The following is a 21,547-nucleotide window of genomic DNA, read 5'->3' as shown; positions in this document are numbered from 1 at the left end:
ATTAAGCTAACTTTAGCAGTATCCGAGTAATATCCCATTGAAAGACAATAAATGATTTGGGTGAAAAAGCCCAAAGTGAAGTAGGTAGTAGTCATTTACCATGTTAGTGAAAACCAGCAGCACAAACATGATGCTGACAGACGCATGATGCTTCATAATTGGGGTAAATGTATTATTCAAAGTCAAACAGCAGATCCTGGCACAGCCAAGAGACACAACTTGTTGCACCTTCAACCAATGGGCCACCATTAACATATGTGCAACAAACGATATTTTGTGAATTGTGTTCATGTTTTCCCTACTCCATGACAACCCAGTGAATGCAGTAAGTGTTACTCTGCTCATTTCCATGTGTCATGGTTGGTGGAAATGAGCCCAACAATAGCAGGGGCTGTCTCACGTAACACAGGTCGAGGAGTTATACTGTTTCCTATAACATTACTGACAGCATATACAAGACTTACTCTTTGGTTTGTTGACAGCCGGAGGTGGCGGAGGAGGCAGCTTGCCACTGTCCGAATCTAACCGGTCTCGAGATGAGTGGCCATCTTTGCTCCCAAACATCCCCGGGTCAGGTAGGACAATCAGACTAGGTGGCCTTGACCTTGGTTTCTGCTTGTCCGGTGTTCCCTGAAAGAGAACAGGGAAACAATGTGATAATTATTTCTATTAGAAAACTTTTGTCAACACATTTGTATAAAAGTCTCTATATTCAGCGCTGTTCCGTGATATATGTCCCAGGGTTTAAACAAACCATTTGAAATATGTCACAGCAAAAGCCCTGACTGCCTCATCTCATAAATCAGTGAGTCAACAATATTCCAACTATATTATAGTGGCTTGTCATAGTCTAATAGTGGTAGACAGCACTAGCCACATTCCTTGTTGTCGGAGCACAATGATACACAACCAGGGCCTTGTTCCACAAAAGCAATTGTAGCACTAAGTCTTTCTGTCTATGATAAAGTTTAAGAGTTACAATCACCTTTGCACCACACTCACTTTGTGGAGCGGGGCCCAGGTCACACACAGTGACCACTAATACCAACTATTTGTCTCTTGAAGGGCAGTTATTTTGCTCACATAAATCAACTCGTCCTGACAGTGTTATACTACTATTAGGTGTATATATGGAATAATCCAATGGTTAACATTTTATAAAAGAGAATCCATTTTATCAAAATTGTAAATATGTTTGCCTTTTAACTCTGCACTCAGCAATATTCCAGCTATATGATGGAACAGACAATCCAGTGATTGATATTATCACACAGTCTGACAATCCAAACCATTGAGCCACCTCTCATGACACGCAATGTTTCCAGAGGCTGATTTTGACCCAGAATCCCCACGGTGCCAAGCAGGCAAGGTCACATTATATACTGGTACACAAAGAGTTTGTAGTTTGAAATGTGTCTGGTAGAACCAATGAATTATTATAAATAATATAAAAATAACTTATGCACAACAAAAATCACAACACAACCATTCATCTTGTTGCGCAGATGAAAATAAACATGGGTACTGGAAGATGACTACATGCTGCGGTGATAGCTGATAGAGGGCGTGCTGCAGCCACCGGCACTGATGGAAAGGCATCCACGTTCCTGACAGTCTTTACCAGTGCAGGAATAACACATTCATTTCTCATACAAAGTAAAGTTTGTGTGTGCTGATATAAACACATGCAGATCCAGTCATAGATCATAGGGTGGTTTGGGTGGATGAACAGAGATGGGTGGGTGGGTGGGGAGAGGGTCAGAAGATGGACCAAGAGGGAGGGTGGATGGACCAACAGGGAGGGTGGATGGACCAGGAGGGTGGGTGGGGAGTGGGAGGCTGGGTGGGGTTAGTGGTAAGATGGAGCAGGAGGGTGGGTTGGGAGTGGGAGGGTGGATGGGCCCGCTAGGGAGGGTTGATGGACCAGGAGGCGGGGTGGATGGACCAGGAGGGTGGGTGAGGAGTGGTAGGGTGGATGGACAGGTGAGCGGGTGGACCAGGGAGTGGAGTGGGAGGGGTTGATTACCTGGGTAGTTTGAGGATGGGAAGTAAAAGTTCGAGTTACAGACACAGTGAACTGACTGCACCTCTCTCAGTCGCTGGCAGCTGTATCAGACACAACAGGGACATTCTTCCCCGTGTCTTGCCCTCTTCAAGAATTTCACAAAATGTTGTGTGCATACTTGCATTACAGATACTGCAGATTATTTCTATGTGCACTGATTGACATATCCAAGAAGAAAGATGCATGCAAAAATGGTCCTGCAATGAACACAACTTAGAACAACAACATCCCAATAACAAACAGAACAAATCGCCAAGACTTAGACTGTTAGCATCCCAAACTTCACCAAGAAAACATTCCACAATCTCCAACAATTTCAACACAAAACAGTAAAACAGCTTCCCATTCATCTTACCAGAATATAATGGGAATTACTCTGTATTGAGCTTTTCTGAAATGTCAAGTTAATTGTTCATGGAAGCTTCTTAATAATTCAATCACAATTCATTTTATATTCACTCAAACTTCCAGAATGTCAATTTGTATCGGATCGAAAGTCTAAAGTGGACAAATGTCAAATGCTATTGCACTCAAAGTTTCAGAGGATGAAAATATCAAATTTTCAAATATCAATTATTTTATTTAGCTTCTAGACTACAAAACTGCCAAATATCAATGAGATTTACACATGGTACAGTGAATGTAACACATCTGGCAACTTGAAAATGTCTAAAATATTCAGGACATCAATCAGATTACTAGTAACCTGGAGCACATTATAACTTGTCTTCATTTCTGACCACACACTTGGCAGATTTCCTGATCTATTTCTCAGTTAATCAATTCCAGTTGCTACGACATTCACAATGAAGCTGTCCCAGAGTTTTAAAACCTTACACACTGCACAGATAGTATCTTTATGTAGATGTGCATGGTATGTACCAAACAAACAGCCAATATTTGGCATTATCAAGTCTAAATGAGGAGAAGGAACATGAGCCAATCTTAATTGTGTTTACCCTCCTAATATTTCATCTATCAGTTTAAGAACAAATGAGCCTCAACAAACCGAGACTTTCTTTGTAGATGAAACCATTAGTGAGTGTTGGAACAATGACTTCATTATACAAAGGGACATTTCGTGCCCTTCTTGTACTAAGACATTGTTAAACAGATTTAATCAGTCACATAACACAGACACAAAACCATTATTTTTATTCAAATCACTAAAATTCCATAATTATTTTAATCGTTATGTACAAATGAAAAGAATCAGAAAATAGGAATGTTTGGAACATGGTAAAAGTAAATGATTTTATTTCCTTTATAATGTTTGGATAAAGGAAGACATTGCTGTAAGCCTGTGACTACAAAGTGACAGCTACTTACGTCTAAGTCATCATCGCTGTAGTCCCCGTAGTCGTACAGGCGCTCCTCCTGCAAGGACACACAGGCTATCAATAGTGTGTATCTAACGTGTGTATCAAATAACCATATCATGATGCGCAAGTTTTGATCTGATTTGTTGCACTCAGCAATATTCCAGCTATATGATGGCAGTCTGTAAATAATCGAGTCTGGAACAGACAATCCAGTGATTGACATCATGAGCATCGATCCACGCAAATGGGATACGATGACATGCACATGCATTAGGCAAGTCAACGAGCCTGACCACCTGATCCTGTTAGTCGTCTCTTATGATAAACATAAGAGTCTTTTACAGCAAGAATGGGTTGCTGCAAGTTTTGAGACCACAAAGTGTATTTCAGTAATATCCCTTAATGTCTGCCTTAGTGAGGGAGTGAGTAGGGTTTTATGCCATTTTGAGCAATATTAAATTGAGCATATGAAATTATCGCCAACAAGCGAGTATTGTTTTCCTCCACTGTTAGCAATATTTCATGGCGATGGACACCACAAATGGGCTTCATGTATCCATGTGGAGTATCAAACACAGGCCTTTGTTGTGATGAAAGTGAGCTTAGCACTACGACCATCGTAAGTCAAATTTAAAGCATGAGAGTTGCGATCATCTCAGTGCTAAGATCACTTCAAGGACAAGGGCCCTGTCAGCCACTGTAAGTAGCAGGTAGAAAACCTCATCCACAAAGTGATCACTTAGAGGAACAGGGCCCTGTCAACCGCTTTAACCAGCAGGTCTACCACCTCATGACCGTCTAGGGTAACTAGGGCCTCGTCTTCCCCGGAATCCCAACAGGGAGTACAAATGAAAAGGGTTGTATGGATTCACTGCTTAAGTATTGTACAGTAACCTACTGTTATAACTAACTCAAATGGACCACTAATTCAAGTTTGTTATAAATATACACACAACATCTATACAGCAAATGGCGAGGACCAAAAATTAAGTTTGTAATATCCGTCAGTTCCTTATAAGCGTGTTCATTATAAACATATTTTACTGTACTTAATATTGCCTAGTGCCCTATATGATCAGTATTGTTGCAGTCCAAACCTGTGTATTCAGCACATTGAGTAACTGGGGTAGGTAACAATAAGATTACTTTGTAGAACAGGATGAGCAGTTATCTTATGTGTCGTTAGATGACCTAATTTCTTTTTTTCTGCTGTGATTGTTGACAAACAGTAGGAATATTGTTTTGCCTCACATTCATAAGGTCCCAGTCCACATTGACATAAAGAAATTGGTCCTTTTTCGCTGTCAGGGCTGACTTCAACTGCAAAAGAAGACTCACAATTATCAACCACAATTAAAGATAATCTGTATTTGTCAAAAGAAATTACAATCCTGATAAGAAATTACAGCATTTGAAGATTTTATTGAAATTAAACATGTATCCAAAACACTTTCCTACTGCATCAACACTGACTCCATGCACATATCGGAAGCACATCTGGATATTCTCAAACAGTTTGCAGTGTTATACAGAGAAGCCTCCTCCTACCAGTTCAGCACAGTGGTGGTTGTTGTGTTCCTTAGCTAGGTCCATCGCTGTTTTGCCAGATTTGTTCTCAATGTTGGCGAGGTCAGGCCGAGTCCTAAGCAGAAGCTTAAGACATTCTGTTCGGTCAAGTTCGGCACAGAGATGCAGAGCTGTGTTTCCCCCACGTGTCCGCTTCTCCAGAGAGCCTCTATCAAACAAGGAACAGCCAACATTTACAGTTATTCTCAAACCAGAGAGCCTCTTTGGGGAAAAACAAGGGTGATGGTGGCAACAAGCACAAGCGTATAGTCGACGAAGTCATCTGTATCCCCCACCCATTTTAATACATTATGGTCCCGAACCAGGTAACTGACCCAACATTTCTCTTAGCCCATGTCAAAATAGCTGCGATGGAAATTCTAAAACAAACATTTCTAAAACTCTTAATATCAAATGGCACCAGATCAGAATGTGCTTTATATATAGATATGCAATGTTTGGCAAGGAAATATTTAACAGTTTATTTGTTATACTCCATAAGTAAACCCACCCTATATTAAAACTTAAATACAACTTGTTATCATGGAAACATAAACAAAAAAATCTCTAAAAGTGCTAAATATCAAAAGGCACCAGTTCAGTATGTGCCTGGTAGACATGCAGAGTTTTGTAAGAAAGTATTTTTTGAGTTACACTCCGGAAACGAACACCGCCCTTATAGTCCAAATTGTTGCCATGGAAACGTATAAAGTAAAAATTTCTAAAATTCCTAAATAGCAAAAGGCACCAGTTCAGCATGAGTCTGATAGACATGCAAAGTTTCGTAGAGAAATATTTAACGGTTTCTGAGTTATGCTTTGGAAACAATTTCGGGAGGCACGCACGCACGCACGCACGCACGGACAGACAGACAGACGGAAATCAAAGGAGTTTCTCTGTATACAGACCCAGTACCCACACACTTACATTGCACTGTTCTGTATGATAAAGTCTACAATGGGCAGGGTCTGGGCTAAGGGGGTTTCCTTGTATACAGACCCAGTACCCACATAATTACATTGTACTGTTCTGTATGATGAAGTCTACAATGGGCAGGGTCTGGGCTAAAGGAGTTTCTCTGTATACAGACCCTGTACCCACATAATTACATTGCACTGTTCTGTATGATGAAGTCTACAATGGGCAAGGTCTGGGCTAAAGGAGTTTCTCTGTATACAGACCCTGTACCCACATAATTACATTGCACTGTTCTGTATGATGAAGTCTACAATGGGCAGGGTCTGGGCTAAAGGAGTTTCTCTGTATACAGACCCAGTACCCACACACTTACATTGCACTGTTCTGTATGATGAAGTCTACAATGGGCAGGGAAGATCCATCTTCTTCAATTATTGCCAGATGTAGTGCTGTCTCATCATTCTCCTGCAACACAAACAAGGCTGTCACGCACAACTCACAAGAACTGAATTGCGCTTTTCACAACAGTTTCTTTCACCACAACCAAGAACACATGGAGTGCAAACCACACAAAACAAGGCTTGATAACGTAAGAAGCTAGTCAGCCATATTTTACTCACCCTGTGAGCAATGTATGTACAGAGGACTTAAACACCAAGGGGGTGTTTGACTGTAGAAACCAATCTCAAGTTTACACATAAATTCTTATTAATACCTCCCACAAATTTTCAGTCTAACCTCCAACCTAGGTTCAGTTTGACCTGTGACCTGTTCTGTCTAGTCTCTGTGTTGTGTTCTGTCAAACTTCTGACCTATGTTCATTCTAACCTCTGATCTATGTTCTGTCTAATCCTATGATCTATATTATGTCTAACCTTTGATCTGTGAGTAGTTTTACCTCACACCTATGTTCAGTCTAACCTAAGACATATTTCTAACCTCTGACCTATGTTCAGACCAACCACTGACCTTAGTTCGGTCTAGCTTCAGACCAAAGTTCACTTTAATCTCCAGTATGCAATTATTTTATAAGGCAAATCAAATTAATGATAACACATCAGGTTTTGTCTTGATAACATATTATCATACAAACTGAAATTACAATACGACACTGCCTCAACTTAACCTATTAACTGCTGATTGACAGTGTTAGTATGGATGGAGAGATGGGATGCTTTGTCTCTACATAAATGAAGCAAGAATGTATTCCAGGGAGGGAGATATGCCAGATTGCTTCTCCAACAAATCATGCACTGGTCAGTGGAACCCTTAATCCACATAATCATGCCCGCAGATGGGACAGCAGTACAGTTGTATCTTGACACTCATCACTCCAAGGTTGGTTGGTTGGTTGGTTGGTTTGTTGTTTTACGCCGCACTCAGCAATATTCCAGCTATATGACGGAGGTCTGTAAATAATTGAGTCTGGACCAGACAATCCAGTGATTAACATCATGAACATCGATCCACACAATTGAGATCGATGACATGTATCAACCAAGTCAGCGAGCCTGACCACCCGATCCCGTTAGTCGCCTTTTACGACAAGCATAGTCAGCTTTTACGGCAAGCATGGGTTGCTGAAGACCTATTCTACCCTGGAATCTTCACGGGTCTCACTCAAAGGCAATAACAGCTAGGTGGCTATCCTATAGTACATGCACCGGAACCCACTGCACTAAGCAATTGAAACTCTCATACTTTACCATAGACTTACAACAATTGTAGCACTAAGATCACTTCGTGGAACAGGGGCCTGGTCAGTGGGTAAAGATTAACCCTCAAACCAAGGTAACCAACATGTAAGGCTAAAAAAATTAAGTCTTGGTTCTCAGACACCGCCCGCATCATCATCAAGATCGCTGCACGTTTCATTTTTATTTCCATTTTGAAACTTTTTTTTAAAAAATCCTTTAATATTCCAAGTCCAACGATAGTCAAATACTGTATTCCAGTATTTTCCCCAGTTGATTGTACACATTGTTTATTTATTTACATACTAGTACGAACAACAACAACAACAAAAAAAGACCTCGCCCGCACACACAATATTTTCAAAAACCATTGCCTGAGAACCATTCTTTTAAATCTGATAAATGTTTTCTTCATCAACGAATCAATGGGAAACCAACAAGACCAATTGGGTCTTTTTTCACATGAAGACACAAACCACGAATAACGACAAGACGCTCACCATGTCAGGGAGGATAGCCATGAGATCGAGGTCTTCAGCATGGACCTGCAACAGGGCTAAAATGTCCTTGGACAAGATGGCTTGTCGCAGGTCCTGCTTGAGGTCGTCCTTGTCTGTACACGTGATTATTGCATATCGATGGTGCTCGTACTTGGCTCGTATGAAGTCGCGTCTATCATCCCTAGGAAGACAAACAAGGTCATCTACAGTGATGAACATAGAAAATAATCATAATACGGTAACAATCATTATCAGAAAGTTTCCACCTGAGAATATGAATCGTACCATCAATCATGGTCATAATTGATTTTGTTAAACAAATCCAACAATCTATCAGTTCTTAAAATATTTTGTGTATTTTCCATCCTAGTTTTATCAAGCTTTGAACTCTTAAAACTTTATTACTTTGTGAAACTGCTTGTCTGGCTGCACATAAATGAATGTTTGCATGTATAGGTACATAACAAACAGGTTTAACATAAATATGAAATAGCAACTTCCTTCACAATGCGTACACTAACAATTGGTCATAGAGTCAGTACTGGATAACTGCACAGTTATCAATAATCCCCTGTCCTGATCCACCAGGGGGTACGGGTGGCCCAGTCTTCTAGTGCGCTGTGATTCGCTGTGCAGAGTTGCATCCCTTTGGCATGCCAGAAACCTATGATTGTAGGTTCGAATACCAGTTCGCCCCAATTATGTTTCTAGGTTTGTCAGCACCATACCCGTGCTCTTGGGTCTCTTTCCACCCACATTAAGCTGACACGCCGCGATATAACTGTAATACTGTTAAAAATGGTGTTAAACCCAACTCACTCACTCACTCACTCACTCCTGATCCACCACCATCACATCTCTTGATGAAACCATAACTAGTTGTACTCACATATGACTAGAAGGTTTTGGCTTTTGAGTGGGGTCAAGAGTGGCCTCCATAATATCATTGAAGTTGGAGTTTCCTACTACTCTTGCAAGCTGAAACAAAATAAAAATTGTCACCACCTACAGTAAAGATCCAAGGGACTGTCATACAACTAAAACAAGTATCACAATAAATGATACTGTAATTTTTTTTATCACCTTTCTAATCCAAAATCAAACTAAAATAATCATAAAAATTATGTACAAAGAATTGTTTTTCAACTGACCAAATTTCTCACTATCAAAATCCGTAAACCCCAAGACAGAAAATAGTCTCGCCTAACGTAAATTGAGAGTAATAATCTTGTGATAACAATGTCAAATGAACACAAGACAGTGAAGAAGTGGATATATTTTTATGTCACAGCAATACTACAGCTTTATCATGGCAACTTTACAAGAATCTGGAGCACACAACCCAGTGGTAAATTGTCGTCTTGCATACACCCTCAGGATCACAACCAACCAGGGACCCGTTCCACAAAGCGCCTGTAGTAAGGCTATGTTTAAGTATGGGAGTTACGATCACCTTACCGCTAAGATCACTCTGTGGAACAGGGCCCAGGTCACACATAGCAACTATCACATCAAAACACTATTCAACATTTCAGCATTGAGTTCTGTTGTCCTACACTGCCCCAGACTCTCTACAGTGGAGTAAAGGATTATCATGACCCTACCAATAGCTGAGAGGTGCCCAGCTCATCTATGACGATGCTCTGTGTGCGGGAGATGTGGACGCCCATCTGGCGGTGAATCCCACAACATTCTAGGCAGATCAACACCCCAAGGTTTGTGGACAGCCATTCCGGGTCTGAAAAAGGTGAGTTGGGGCCATCAGAATGAGCTTCCCACATTGTACCTATGTGGGGAAACAAACCAGGGCCCACTTGCACAAAGCGATTGTAAGCCTATGTTAAAGTATGGGAGTTACGATCATCTTAGCGCTAAGATCGCTTTGTGCAAGTGGGCCCAGGTGAACAACTTTTACTGCCAGGGCCTCATTCAAGGCCTTATATCAGTCTTAAGGCCTTTCAGGGCAGAATAAAACATAGATGGCCTTTTCAAGGCATTATGCCAATATTACAGCCTTTTCATGGCACATATAGAGGATATTATATTTGTGTTCATGTTATACTATGTTTACTACACAAGTGTCTGAATTACAGTAACTAGCGGAATTTAGGCACGAGTGATGTAAACATAGCATGACATGAACAGAAACATAATGTTCTATTTATTACCAAAGAAGATTTAGTGTTTACCTATAAGGACAGCAAGTCACAACAGCAGCGAAAGCACAATTTGTCGAATGACATCAACCATCTTTAGCTTTGATGTCATTTCTAGTGTGACGTCATTCCAAACTCAGGTCACAATAAGATTTGAATGACGTAACAATGTCGTCCAGATGACGGAAACAATACACTGTTGTCTCATGACGTGATATGACCCTAGGGCACATATGTTTGACCTCGTAGATAATAATAAAAGTTACGGCCTTTTCAAGGCCTGACTGCCAAATTAAATCCATTATGAAAACTATGTTTAGCTTGGTACTGCTACAAGTGACCTACCTGGTGCTCCACAATCACAGCAATACTTGTTTCCAGGAAGCCGCTTGACTCGGTCGATAATACTGTTTGTGAGCTCTCGGACATTCTGATTGAGAGACGGGGAGTTGCTACTGTCCTGGAATGCCTTCAGTAAAACTTCTTCCTTCGCATTGTTTAATACTGAAATCCAGCTGAAAGAACATACAGGGGTTGACTGGGGCCTAAACAATGAACCAAGGTACAGTAAAATTGGAGACTGTTTCCATATTTAGAGTAGAGATTAACTCATAATGTCAAATGAACACAAGAGAGTGGAGTAGTGGATATTCAAAATTGTTTGAAAAACAAAATCTTCAGTTTTTCCAAGATAATTTCAACATAACAAGATTAGCATATGCATCAATCTAACTTAGTGTTAAATCATGGAAGTCAGTGGATTCTTGTCATAAAAGATAAAACTCAAGGTGGTCAATACATCAAAATACAAATGCAGAAAACCTCAAGAACGCTAGGAACACCCTTAATTTCTTCTACCAATGAAAATACTTTAAATGCTTCATGAGATAAATGTATCTCGTCATTTTTCAAGAAGACAAAAGGTTTGTACATACGCCTCCATATCTTTCACATCATCTGCTTGGAAGTGATATGTGCGGTTATCTGAAACAGCAGCAGAGATTTCAGTACGTCATCCATGTGAAACATCATATCTACACAAAGGACTACATGATTATTAAAGTTCACTCACATGTAAAATACACTAAATAGAAATATAGAAACAGCTGTAGAGGGATGCATTTAACAGTTGTTTAACCAGACATCCTGTTCTAACAATAAATGTTAAAGCTACCTTCCAAATACCATGCTAAGAAAATAAAGGGAGACAATCGGAGTAAATTATGTCCCTTGCACCATAAACAACGTTTTGCGTATCAAAGCCAGTCCATGTAAGCTACTGATTAAACCTTTCCCCAATTTTCTCAAGACAATATCTGTGATACTTGTTTACTGCTCCCAAAGATTCCAACCATCATTATTTTGTCATAGGTTTATTCCTATTATAATTGAAGTTTGGGTTCTACTCACTGGAAGATGAGACGAGGTCAAAACACTTCTTTCCAGGGTCATCATGAACCAGCTGTAAACACACAATCACACAGGTAGTTGTAGTATTCCAACACTCATTCTTCATAATAAACACACTCATTTGAATATGGCTGTTGAGTGATGTGCACTTGCTCGCCTGTATCTGTGTGAGCCTAGCCTTGTCGTGTAACCCCAACAAACACATGCTTTGTGCAAGAATAACCATGAATTAATATATTGAAATATATTGAAATACATTGCAGTACATTGCAGTATTTCAACAAGTTATATATCTCCTTCATTGCTTAAGTAACTTAGAAACCAAAGTATGTTACCTAGTAACAAAAGGATGACAATGAACAAACAGCAATTCACTGCCTTACATACATCAGGTAGTTCATGAAAATTGAATCAATCCTTGGAATTAATTTGATAAATTCTAGATGATAATCAATATACACTTTCTGATCTCATCACAGCTTACCTTCACTTGGCAAGTCAGAAGATTCAACTTCACCGGATCTTTGTTTTCCTGAAAATGACAAATCATTCTGTATAATTCTGATGAAACTGATTGTTATGAAGTACAGGTCATGAAATAACCATCATATTAAGACAATACAAAACATAGTTCTACCATAACTCTCCAGGCAAGCCAGTGACAGAAACCAAAGAGCCACGTACCACAATGTCGGCGCAAGATGACACACAGTCAGCCAAGTCCCTGACCACCTGAACTAATCTTAATTAATCAAGACAGAGTACTTGGGACCTATCCTAACCCCGTTCCCACACGGCTTTAGACATGTAAAATACAGCATCTGTTTGGGATTGTCTTGGCTTAACACTTCAATATTCAAGCCAAATCACAGCAGCCTGTAATAATGAAGTCTGGGCCAAATAAACCAGTGCTTAATATTATGAAGAAACATCTCAAGCAATCGGAATACGATGACTTGATCAGCAAAGTCACCAAGCCAAGCCTATCCACTAGAAGTCTCCGACGACCAGCATAGGTCCCTGGATCCCTGGTTCTTACCCACAGCGTTAGAGCAACTCGGTGTTCTTACCCACGGCGGTAAAACAACTCGGTGTTCTTACCCACGGTGGTAGAACAACTCGGTGTTCTAACCCACGGTGGTAGAGCAACTTGGTGTTCAACCCACGGTGGTTGAACAACTCAGTGTTCAACCCACGGTGGTAGAGCAATGCATGTAAAATGAAAAACGATACATCTGCCTTGTGCATGTCTTCCTCAGTCGGTATCCCCCGTACTCACGTCATGATGGCTAATGTACAGCAGCCCCTCCTTGATGATACAGCGGCGCTTCTGCCACACTCGACGCATGCGGCCCTCGCTCTTCTTGAGCAGGTAGCCAGTTTTCTCACTGCCATGTATCTTGTTGCCCTGCAGCTGGTGCAGGCTGTAGCCGGGCGTGGACGAGTTCGTCGTCGACGGCTGCACACAGTACATAGCAGGTTGATAATACAGAGCGTGAGTGAAAGGAATTACTCCAACATGTCACTGGTCATGTTCACCAGTGCAAACAAACACACATCAGTCACAACAAACATATGAATGGGCGATTTCGATAAACAGAATGTTAGATAAGTCACTATGATCGAAGTTGCAGTTGTATAGGATAGGAGATTTTAAAGATTATTACTGGACAACAAACATCAGCAATTTCACTACTGAGCACAAATCTGCCTAAATTCCACCTTCCTCACTGTAGCATATGCGTCAGACTCTCAATCCCCACAATCCAACTGTCTTACATTCACTATCAAATTATTGTCTTTCAAAACAATATTTGTACTTGCATACAAAACATCTGACAAATATTTTGAAATGAAACTGACAGTTTCAGTGACAAAGCAACTGAAACAATCAACATGAATTGAATTAATTCTTAACTACAGATAGAAATCTGAAATTCCTGACAAATTAAGGCCTGGTAGTACACGATGATTAAAAACTACACTGACACAAACAAATCTTCCTCCTGGTTCATGGACATCATAGCTATCAGAGGCAGCGTCCTAAGTAGTGACATGCAACACTGATAACATCATACAATAATCTTTGAATCTGATGATGAACGTGCATGTCGGTCTCCTCCCCTATCTTCCTTTTGTTTTTTGTTTGTTTGTTTGTTTGTTTGTTTAACACGTCACTCAGCAATATTCCAGCTATATGACAGCAGTCTGTAAATAATAGAGTCTAGACAGGCAATCCAGTTATTGACATGATGAGAATCGGTCCATCAATTGCAAAATGATGACATCCATCAACCAAGTTAGCAATCCTGGCCAATCAGGCTTTGGAGAAAAGACATTTGCATGGACACATAACAACCAAGTTTCACAATTCATTATGACAAGAAGAAACAAATCATGCACAGAATATAGAAAGAATCGTAAGGATGAGAATGAATTTTCATGCTGTAAAGAAAAAATAGATTCTGACAGTAGAAGATTGGAAATTAAGCAATCCATTGTCAGGACATTTGTACTGAACTGCATTTACAATAACAACTGATGTGCAAAAATATTTCACAAGAACAGCTACTTGAATGTCGTACATACTGAAGAAACAGATACTATTGAGATTGAGGACAAAAATTATCACAAGCTAAGGTTGAAACGATTCACCAGTGCATCTGGACATCAAACACAGAATACGATATGCAATAAATTCACTTTGTAATGTTACGTGTATCTGGTTGAAGGTTCACTAACAGACAGTGATACAATATCGATAAGGCCATTATTCAGTCTCATTTACTGGTGAACATCTTCACAAAATATTATTTCTAAAATAAATGTTTTCCTGTTATACTAAAATGGTGCCCTTTTCTCCCGAACTAGTGTACAGTGACACATCGTGACTTCAGTGAATCGTTCCATCCCTAAGCAACAGAGGACAACATCCCAGCATCTTATACCCAGCCTCCTCCTGACAACCGGTGGTGAGCATGCTTGAAATACGGAAACGGTTGGGTCAGTCAAACACTGGATGTCAATGGATTACTCATGGAAGTATGCAACACCTGTTGCAGTGTTAGGAATCTCTATTGAAACTTGAGTTGGTGGAACATGTCAAACTATAAGAGCAATTAATACCAAGGCCCTGTTCCACATGTGATCACAGAGCTATGACTGTGCGAAGTCAATGTTAAAGTATGGGTGATATGATTATCTTAGAGATAAGATTGCTTTGTGCAACTGGGCCCAGGTTTCAATTCATGATCCACAAGTCTACAATTATGAAATAAGAGTTACGATTGGTTCCTTTCAGTATTGCACACAAGTTTGTATTCCTACGTCAATAATGGAATTCTCATTTATTGAAGAATCACAGTTAAACTATGCTGATACAAATACACCAATTTTTTAAGGAATTATCGAACTAACATTTTAGCTCCAGAAGTCTCAAAATTGCCTCAAACAGTTCACTCAAGACTTCAAAATTCTTGTGATCTGTTAATTATTAGCTCCATATGATCAAATATTCTCACCATGACACTCCCTCACAACAGAGGCAAATGTTAGGAAATGGAATCAGTATCTAACAAGAACATTGCTGAGAACATGGCATGTAAGTTACCTCTTTGTATGATGACATGGAGCTCTTGAGAGCATCCCGGAGCTCTATCAACTGCTTGCGCTCGTTGTCTTGTCTCTGTTTGATTTTCTTGAGTTGTGTGACCAGCTCCTCAATGAAGCCATGGAAGTGGTTTATGGTCTTCAGACCGTCCTGGAAGAAACTGAACACAAACATACCTTAGCCTCAGCATGGTACAAGTCCCACGTTGTCTACTATTACACTGCCACAGCATGGTACAAGTCCCACTCTGTCTACCCTTACACTGCCTCAGCATGGTACAAGTCCCACTCTGTCTACCCTTACACTGCCTCAGCATGGTACAAGTCCCACTTTGTCTACTATTACACTGCCTGAACATGGTACAAGTCCCACTTTGTCTACACTTACACTGCCCCAGCATGGTACAAGTCCCACTTTGTCTACACTTACACTGCCCCAGCATGGTACAAGTCCCACTTTGTCTACACTTACACTGCCTCAGCATGGTACAAGTCCCACTTTGTCTACATTTACACTGCCTCAGCATGGTACAAGTCCCACTCTGTCTACACTTACACTGCCTGAGCATGGTACAAGTCCCACTCTGTCTACCCTTACACTGCCTCAGCATGGTACAAGTCCCACTTTGTCTACACTTACACTGCTGAGAACATGGTACAAGTCCCACTTTGTCTACACTTACACTGCTGAGAACATGGTACAAGTCCCACTCTGTCTACACTTACACTGCCTCAGCATGGTACAAGTCCCACTTATTCTACACTTACACTGCCTCAGCATGGTACAAGTCCCACTCTGTCTACACTTACACTGCCTCAGCATGGTACAAGTCCCACTTTGTCAACACTTACTTTCACTGAACATGGTACAAGTCCCACTTTGTCTACACTTACACTGCCTCAGCATGGTACAAGTCCCACTTTGTCTACTATTACACTGCCTGAACATGGTACAAGTCCCACTTTGTCTACTATTACACTGCCTGAACATGGTACAAGCCCAACGTTGTCTACACTTACACTGCCTGAGCATGGTACAAGTCCCACTTTGTCAACAATTACACTGCCTCAGCATGGTACAAGTCCCACTTTGTCTACTATTACACTGCCTTAACATGGTACAAGCCCAACATTGTCTACACTTACACTGCCTGAGCATGGTACAAGTCCCACTTTGTCTACACTTACTTTCACTGCGCATGGTACAAGTCCCACTTTGTCTACACTTACTTTGTCTGATCATGGTATAAGTCCCACGTTGTCTACACTTACACTGCCTGAGCATGGTACAAGCCCCACGTTGTCTACACTTACACTGCCTGAGCATGGTACAAGTCCCACTTTGTCTACACTTACACTGCCCCAGCATGGTACAAGTCCCACTTTGTCTACACTTACTTTCACTGAGCATGGTACAAGTCCCACTTTGTCTACACTTACACTGCCCCAGCATGGTACAAGTCCCACTTTGTCTACACTTACTTTCACTGAGCATGGTACAAGTCCCACTTTGTCTACACTTACTTTGTTTGATCATGGTATAAGTCCCACGTTGTCTACACTTACACTGCCTGAGCATGGTACAAGCCCCACGTTGTCTACACTTACACTGCCTGAGCATGGTACAAGTCCCACTTTGTCTACACTTACTTTCACTGAGCATGGTACAAGTCCCACTTTGTCTACACTTACTTTCACTGAGCATGGTACAAGTCCCACTTTGTCTACACTTACTTTCACTGAGCATGGTACAAGTCCCACTTTGTCTACACTTACTTTGTCTGATCATGGTATAAGTCCCATGTTGTCTACACTTACAATGCCTGAGCATGGTACAAGTCCCACTTTGTCTACACTTACAATGCCTGAGCATGGTACAAGTCCCACTTTGTCAACACTTACTTTGCCTGAGCATGGTAAAACTCCACCAAGTACTGCAATAAATCCACACCCTTCTTGGTACGGATCTCGTTGATCTTGATCAGATACTGAAACATATATATGTGAAACATTAGTATCATATTCCTTAAAGACGACTGCCTAATATACTGAAGGTGAATATATGTTTGTGTAATGATGAATAAAATTAATGAATAGGTGAATATATAAACCAACCGTTTGGTATATTTATAACTTAATATGACCATCTTTAACCACAATCGATTACGGACACTCATAATCAATCACTGCAGCAGTACGGAGAAGCCGATCAATCAACAAGTGTGATCAATCGCGAGACATCAGTTGAAGGCAGAGGCCAGGTGGCTAATAGTCTATGCTGACACTCTATTGTCATATACAATGTAACCTTGTTGGTCTACCAACCCACTGTTCCTAACCATTATCTTAGAGAAGTCTACATATATACAAAGTATATTACTATATTCTCTGGAATAAGTGCCCCGGGAGCCTAGAAAATTGACAAAGCTGGTGCTTATTAAAACCATACAATTTGTTTTCAATGATAGAATAGTGAACAAAGTTCAAAATTCGGTAAAACCTTTTTGATAATAGTTACAAGGTAATTATAAACACCCTTTTCTGCGGTGCTGTTTTCAGTAATAAATGTGTAATTTACACAAGAAAATATGGACGGTTGTGTAAGTATTGGTCTAACATGGGGCGGGGACTATCAAGATTACTTACAAACTGGTCTAGAAGTTGGTCAGGGGGCCCTTATTAGAGCAGAGCATTGGTCTAACATGGGGCGGGGACTATCAAGAATACTTACAAACTGGTCTAGAAGTTGGTCAGGGGGCGCTTATAAGAGCAGAGCACTTATTACAGTGAATACGGTATGTTACAGTGATAAATTCGGAAATGTGTTTATCCAGATGATCTCACATAGATCAGTACAATTGGATTAACAAGGCTTGGCTGTAAATGAAATACTGTCCACAGCAGCATAAAATCTAGACTAATGCTTAGTTTGTGCAAATACATAATTTTGATAGAAACAACTAACTCCATTTCCATTGAAAAGGAGCCACAGTGAGATGGGAGATTCAGAACCTAAGGAAAATCTAGACTTGCTTCAGTTAGTGCTTTTGCATTAAAGAAAGAGCTGGTTGGAAGGGAAAATAATATAGTTCGGGGACTAAGGCAGACTATGTTAAACCCTACACAGGGACTTGTTGGCAGAAGAAGACTGATTACCTCGCACATGTGGAGCTGGAAGATCTTCCTCTCCTTCTCCATCTCGTCAGCAATCTGCACACAGACAGGATATATGTAACTTTAACATGTAGAGAGATACAATGGAAACTTGTCAACAAAGTAGCAGATATACCTACTGTGTTTCTAACTAGAGGTTTCAAATGAACAACTTTTTTTGTGGTTTGAGTGGGAAACATTTACAGTTATAAAATCTGAGTGGAAACCTCTATATTGAACAGTATGTATATCTCTAGTATACCATCATAAACAAAATGCATACTATTCAATGATAGTATGATGGATGATGTGGCATAGGTGGAGTCTAATACTTTGAAAGGGTTGACTCTTTGAATAATCGTATGTAGAAATCATAATCAGGGTAACTACATTTTCCACATGTTTCCAAGGACTACCTTTCAGTCTTTCTATGTGTGTAGTTTTTGGTCAAAACAATACTGCCATACTTGCTTTGAATAATTTTCTCACTGAGCTGAAGTGTTTCAAAAGTTTTCTTATCAACAATCAGTATTTCATTATATTAATAACAGTCAGAGGTTCCTTTAACAATATATTTGCTTTCACAGTGATCACTTAGCTTTATTCAATACAACTGGAGGACTAGTCAAAATGTAGAATGTCTAAAATGATCTGGGCCTTGGGTGTCATGTTTAATTATTTTGTTTGTTGGTTGGTTGGATTCATTCAGCACTAGTCCAGCAATATCAAATGCCTCTAAAAAAAATAATTATATATATCACACAAAGCATTAATCAGCAGAATGTTTGACAGGAAAAGATCAATTCAACATGTACTGATCTGATGAAAGCCACTGTCAACATATCTTTGTATGTCGGGGGGGGGGGGGGGGGGGGGGGGGGGAAAGGCCACTGCTCAACCTGATAATAGTCTAAACAATGAAAATGACACACTTCCTGGGTTCACAGCAGGAAGAGGAACCCAGCTAATGGTTGTTCAGTCAACCGGAGTGCATGTGACTGTGCTACTGTACACAAACAATACTGACGTTTCATCCAAGAAGCTGTTACAGAGAAGCGGGCGAGTTTAATGTTGGGAACGAATCATTTAAAGGATTAATTTTGCATAGGTTGAAGAATAGCAGTCCAGTTAAATGAAAGGAAAAGATATGTGATCGATTTGATACCTGTGAAAAGGCACAAGAATAGCACTTCAGTTGAAGCGAAAAGAATAGCATTAATACATCACACAATCAGCATAATGTGCTAATGTCAGTTTGTTCACTACATAAAACCACCAAGACAAACCCTCAGACAATTATGAAAGACCGGCCAGGTGATGGTTTGTGATAACATACCTCCGCCCCTGAGACCTCCGTCCGGATCATCCCTGCTTCCTTGGCTTGTTGCTTCTTCTCCTTCTCAATCTTGGAACTAAAACAAAAATATTATTACATTAAATTCTAAAACCCAAGAAAACAAGGAGTCTTGCTGAAGTAACAACACAATGTCCTGGATATTAAGAACACAACCACATGTCACTTCCCATTGTGGACACCCAGAGGCTCATGGGTAAAACAAGGCCTTCACCCTGATGTAAGGGATGACTAAATGTGTAGGACCAAGTGGGACCTGGCTGGTGGTGTGTCATTGTGCCCTGATAACAGGAACACTGCTCATGCTATCAACCACTGGTTAGTTTGCTGTATGAGGATGATCCTGGCTCAGAGCTATCGTGAAAGTAACAAAAACATACAAAGATTTTCCAACTTCAGCACAAAGTTGTCTCTTCTACCTGGCTGTTTTCTATATTTGCATAGGCCAAGAACCCTATGTGTTGCATGGGAAATGTGTAATTTATAGATACAAAAGGCCCCTTCTCTGGAAAAAATAATTTATGGCACCAATTCTCAAAGTCAGTCTTGATAAATTTCTCATAGATACAAAACTTCATTCATGTAATTTCAGTAGTTCCTGAGAAAACTTGTCCCCTTACACACAGTATTCACTAGGTTGAAAAGCAAGGGCCATAACTCTTTGAACTCATTTAATATCATTATCAGTAATATCAGTGTGGAAAATATCCACATCTCTGAGAAAATTTGTCCCATTTGAGAGAGTGAGTTTGATTTTACGCTGCTTTTAGCAATATTCCAGCAAAATCACAGGCGGGGACACCAGAAATGGGCTTCACACATGGTACCCATGTCGGGAATCGAACCAGGAACAAACGCCTTTGTCCCATTTGAGAAGCTGACGAACAGAAAGACATATGGAAGGATGGACGGATGAACTTCGTGGCGTTTGATAATAACTTCACTGACAATAAAAGCAAATACTCATCAAACAAGCGGCCAGTAGGGCCTGAATCGCTTACCTGGATATTTACTTAATCATGACAAAATATACATTTGTAATGTACATGTATAAAATACTGCAAATATTTCGTAATTTTGACTCTGTCAGCATTTAAAATTGGTGGATTGCAAATCTGATATCTCTAGATACAAATTTAGCATAAAGATCTGAACTGTTTCCATGTTATGATCCAGGATAAATCATATTAAAGGTATTATTCTCTTCATAACAAATAAATGTATTCAATGTATCTGTTTATTATAGGGTTGGGATAATATAGGTTTGCATGTTATGGTCAAGGTTCTAACTCCTTTGGGAATACCGGACAGATGAACAGAAGGGCCAGTCCTGGTAGCATATGTGCATTCTTCTCATTATTCTCTCAATTGTTCATATGGTTATACGGTGGGGATCTTAACTGTGTCCAAGTTAAACTCTTATTAGCCCCGCCCCTTAGTCCCCAGGGGTGGGGGTAGGGTTCAGCCCGTCCATTTATCCAATTTGAATCCCCACCATCAGAGAATGCTTCCAACCAAATATGGTTGATATCTCTCTCTTAGTTCCAGAGGAGAAGTAGTTTAAAGCAATATATAGCTTAATTACCCCTATTTGGCCCCTCCCCTCAGACCCTTGGGCAGTCAGCCCCTCCATTTGTACATTTTTGAATCCCCACCACCGGAGAATGCTTCCAACCAAATATGGTTGATATCTCACTCTTAGTTCCGGAGAAGAAGTAGTTTAGAGCAATATAGCCAAATTACTCCTATTTGGCCCTACCCCTCAGCCCCTTGAGGGGGTCAGCCCCACCATTCATACAA

The 21,547-nt window shown here is 40.3% G+C and overlaps 1 protein-coding gene across 1 annotated transcript in view; it reads right to left on the bottom strand.

The window, feature by feature from the left end:
• Positions 1 to 21,547, bottom strand: part of LOC139462358 (arf-GAP with SH3 domain, ANK repeat and PH domain-containing protein 2-like) — an 85,883-nt gene that overhangs the window by 20,251 nt on the left and 44,085 nt on the right. The window contains exons 6-24 of the mRNA XM_071244061.1: positions 19,730 to 19,805; positions 18,397 to 18,450; positions 17,143 to 17,228; positions 15,242 to 15,401; positions 14,580 to 14,612; positions 12,911 to 13,090; positions 12,116 to 12,163; positions 11,632 to 11,683; positions 11,157 to 11,205; positions 10,567 to 10,736; positions 9,670 to 9,803; positions 8,955 to 9,043; positions 8,066 to 8,246; positions 6,245 to 6,336; positions 4,936 to 5,122; positions 4,639 to 4,707; positions 3,395 to 3,442; positions 2,421 to 2,456; positions 465 to 630 (exon numbers count right to left, since the gene is read on the bottom strand). Of these exons, the coding sequence (XP_071100162.1) occupies positions 465 to 630; positions 2,421 to 2,456; positions 3,395 to 3,442; positions 4,639 to 4,707; positions 4,936 to 5,122; positions 6,245 to 6,336; positions 8,066 to 8,246; positions 8,955 to 9,043; positions 9,670 to 9,803; positions 10,567 to 10,736; positions 11,157 to 11,205; positions 11,632 to 11,683; positions 12,116 to 12,163; positions 12,911 to 13,090; positions 14,580 to 14,612; positions 15,242 to 15,401; positions 17,143 to 17,228; positions 18,397 to 18,450; positions 19,730 to 19,805 (1,910 nt within the window). The remainder of the gene's footprint in view (positions 1 to 464; positions 631 to 2,420; positions 2,457 to 3,394; positions 3,443 to 4,638; positions 4,708 to 4,935; positions 5,123 to 6,244; positions 6,337 to 8,065; positions 8,247 to 8,954; positions 9,044 to 9,669; positions 9,804 to 10,566; positions 10,737 to 11,156; positions 11,206 to 11,631; positions 11,684 to 12,115; positions 12,164 to 12,910; positions 13,091 to 14,579; positions 14,613 to 15,241; positions 15,402 to 17,142; positions 17,229 to 18,396; positions 18,451 to 19,729; positions 19,806 to 21,547) is intronic.

Source organism: Haliotis cracherodii, unplaced genomic scaffold (genome assembly GCF_022045235.1).
Source record: "Haliotis cracherodii isolate W230 unplaced genomic scaffold, xgHalCrac1.p SCAF_1, whole genome shotgun sequence".
Taxonomy (NCBI): Eukaryota; Metazoa; Mollusca; class Gastropoda; order Lepetellida; family Haliotidae; genus Haliotis; species Haliotis cracherodii.
Note: the sequence above shows the minus strand (reverse complement) of the source record. Positions and strands in the feature narration are given on the sequence as shown.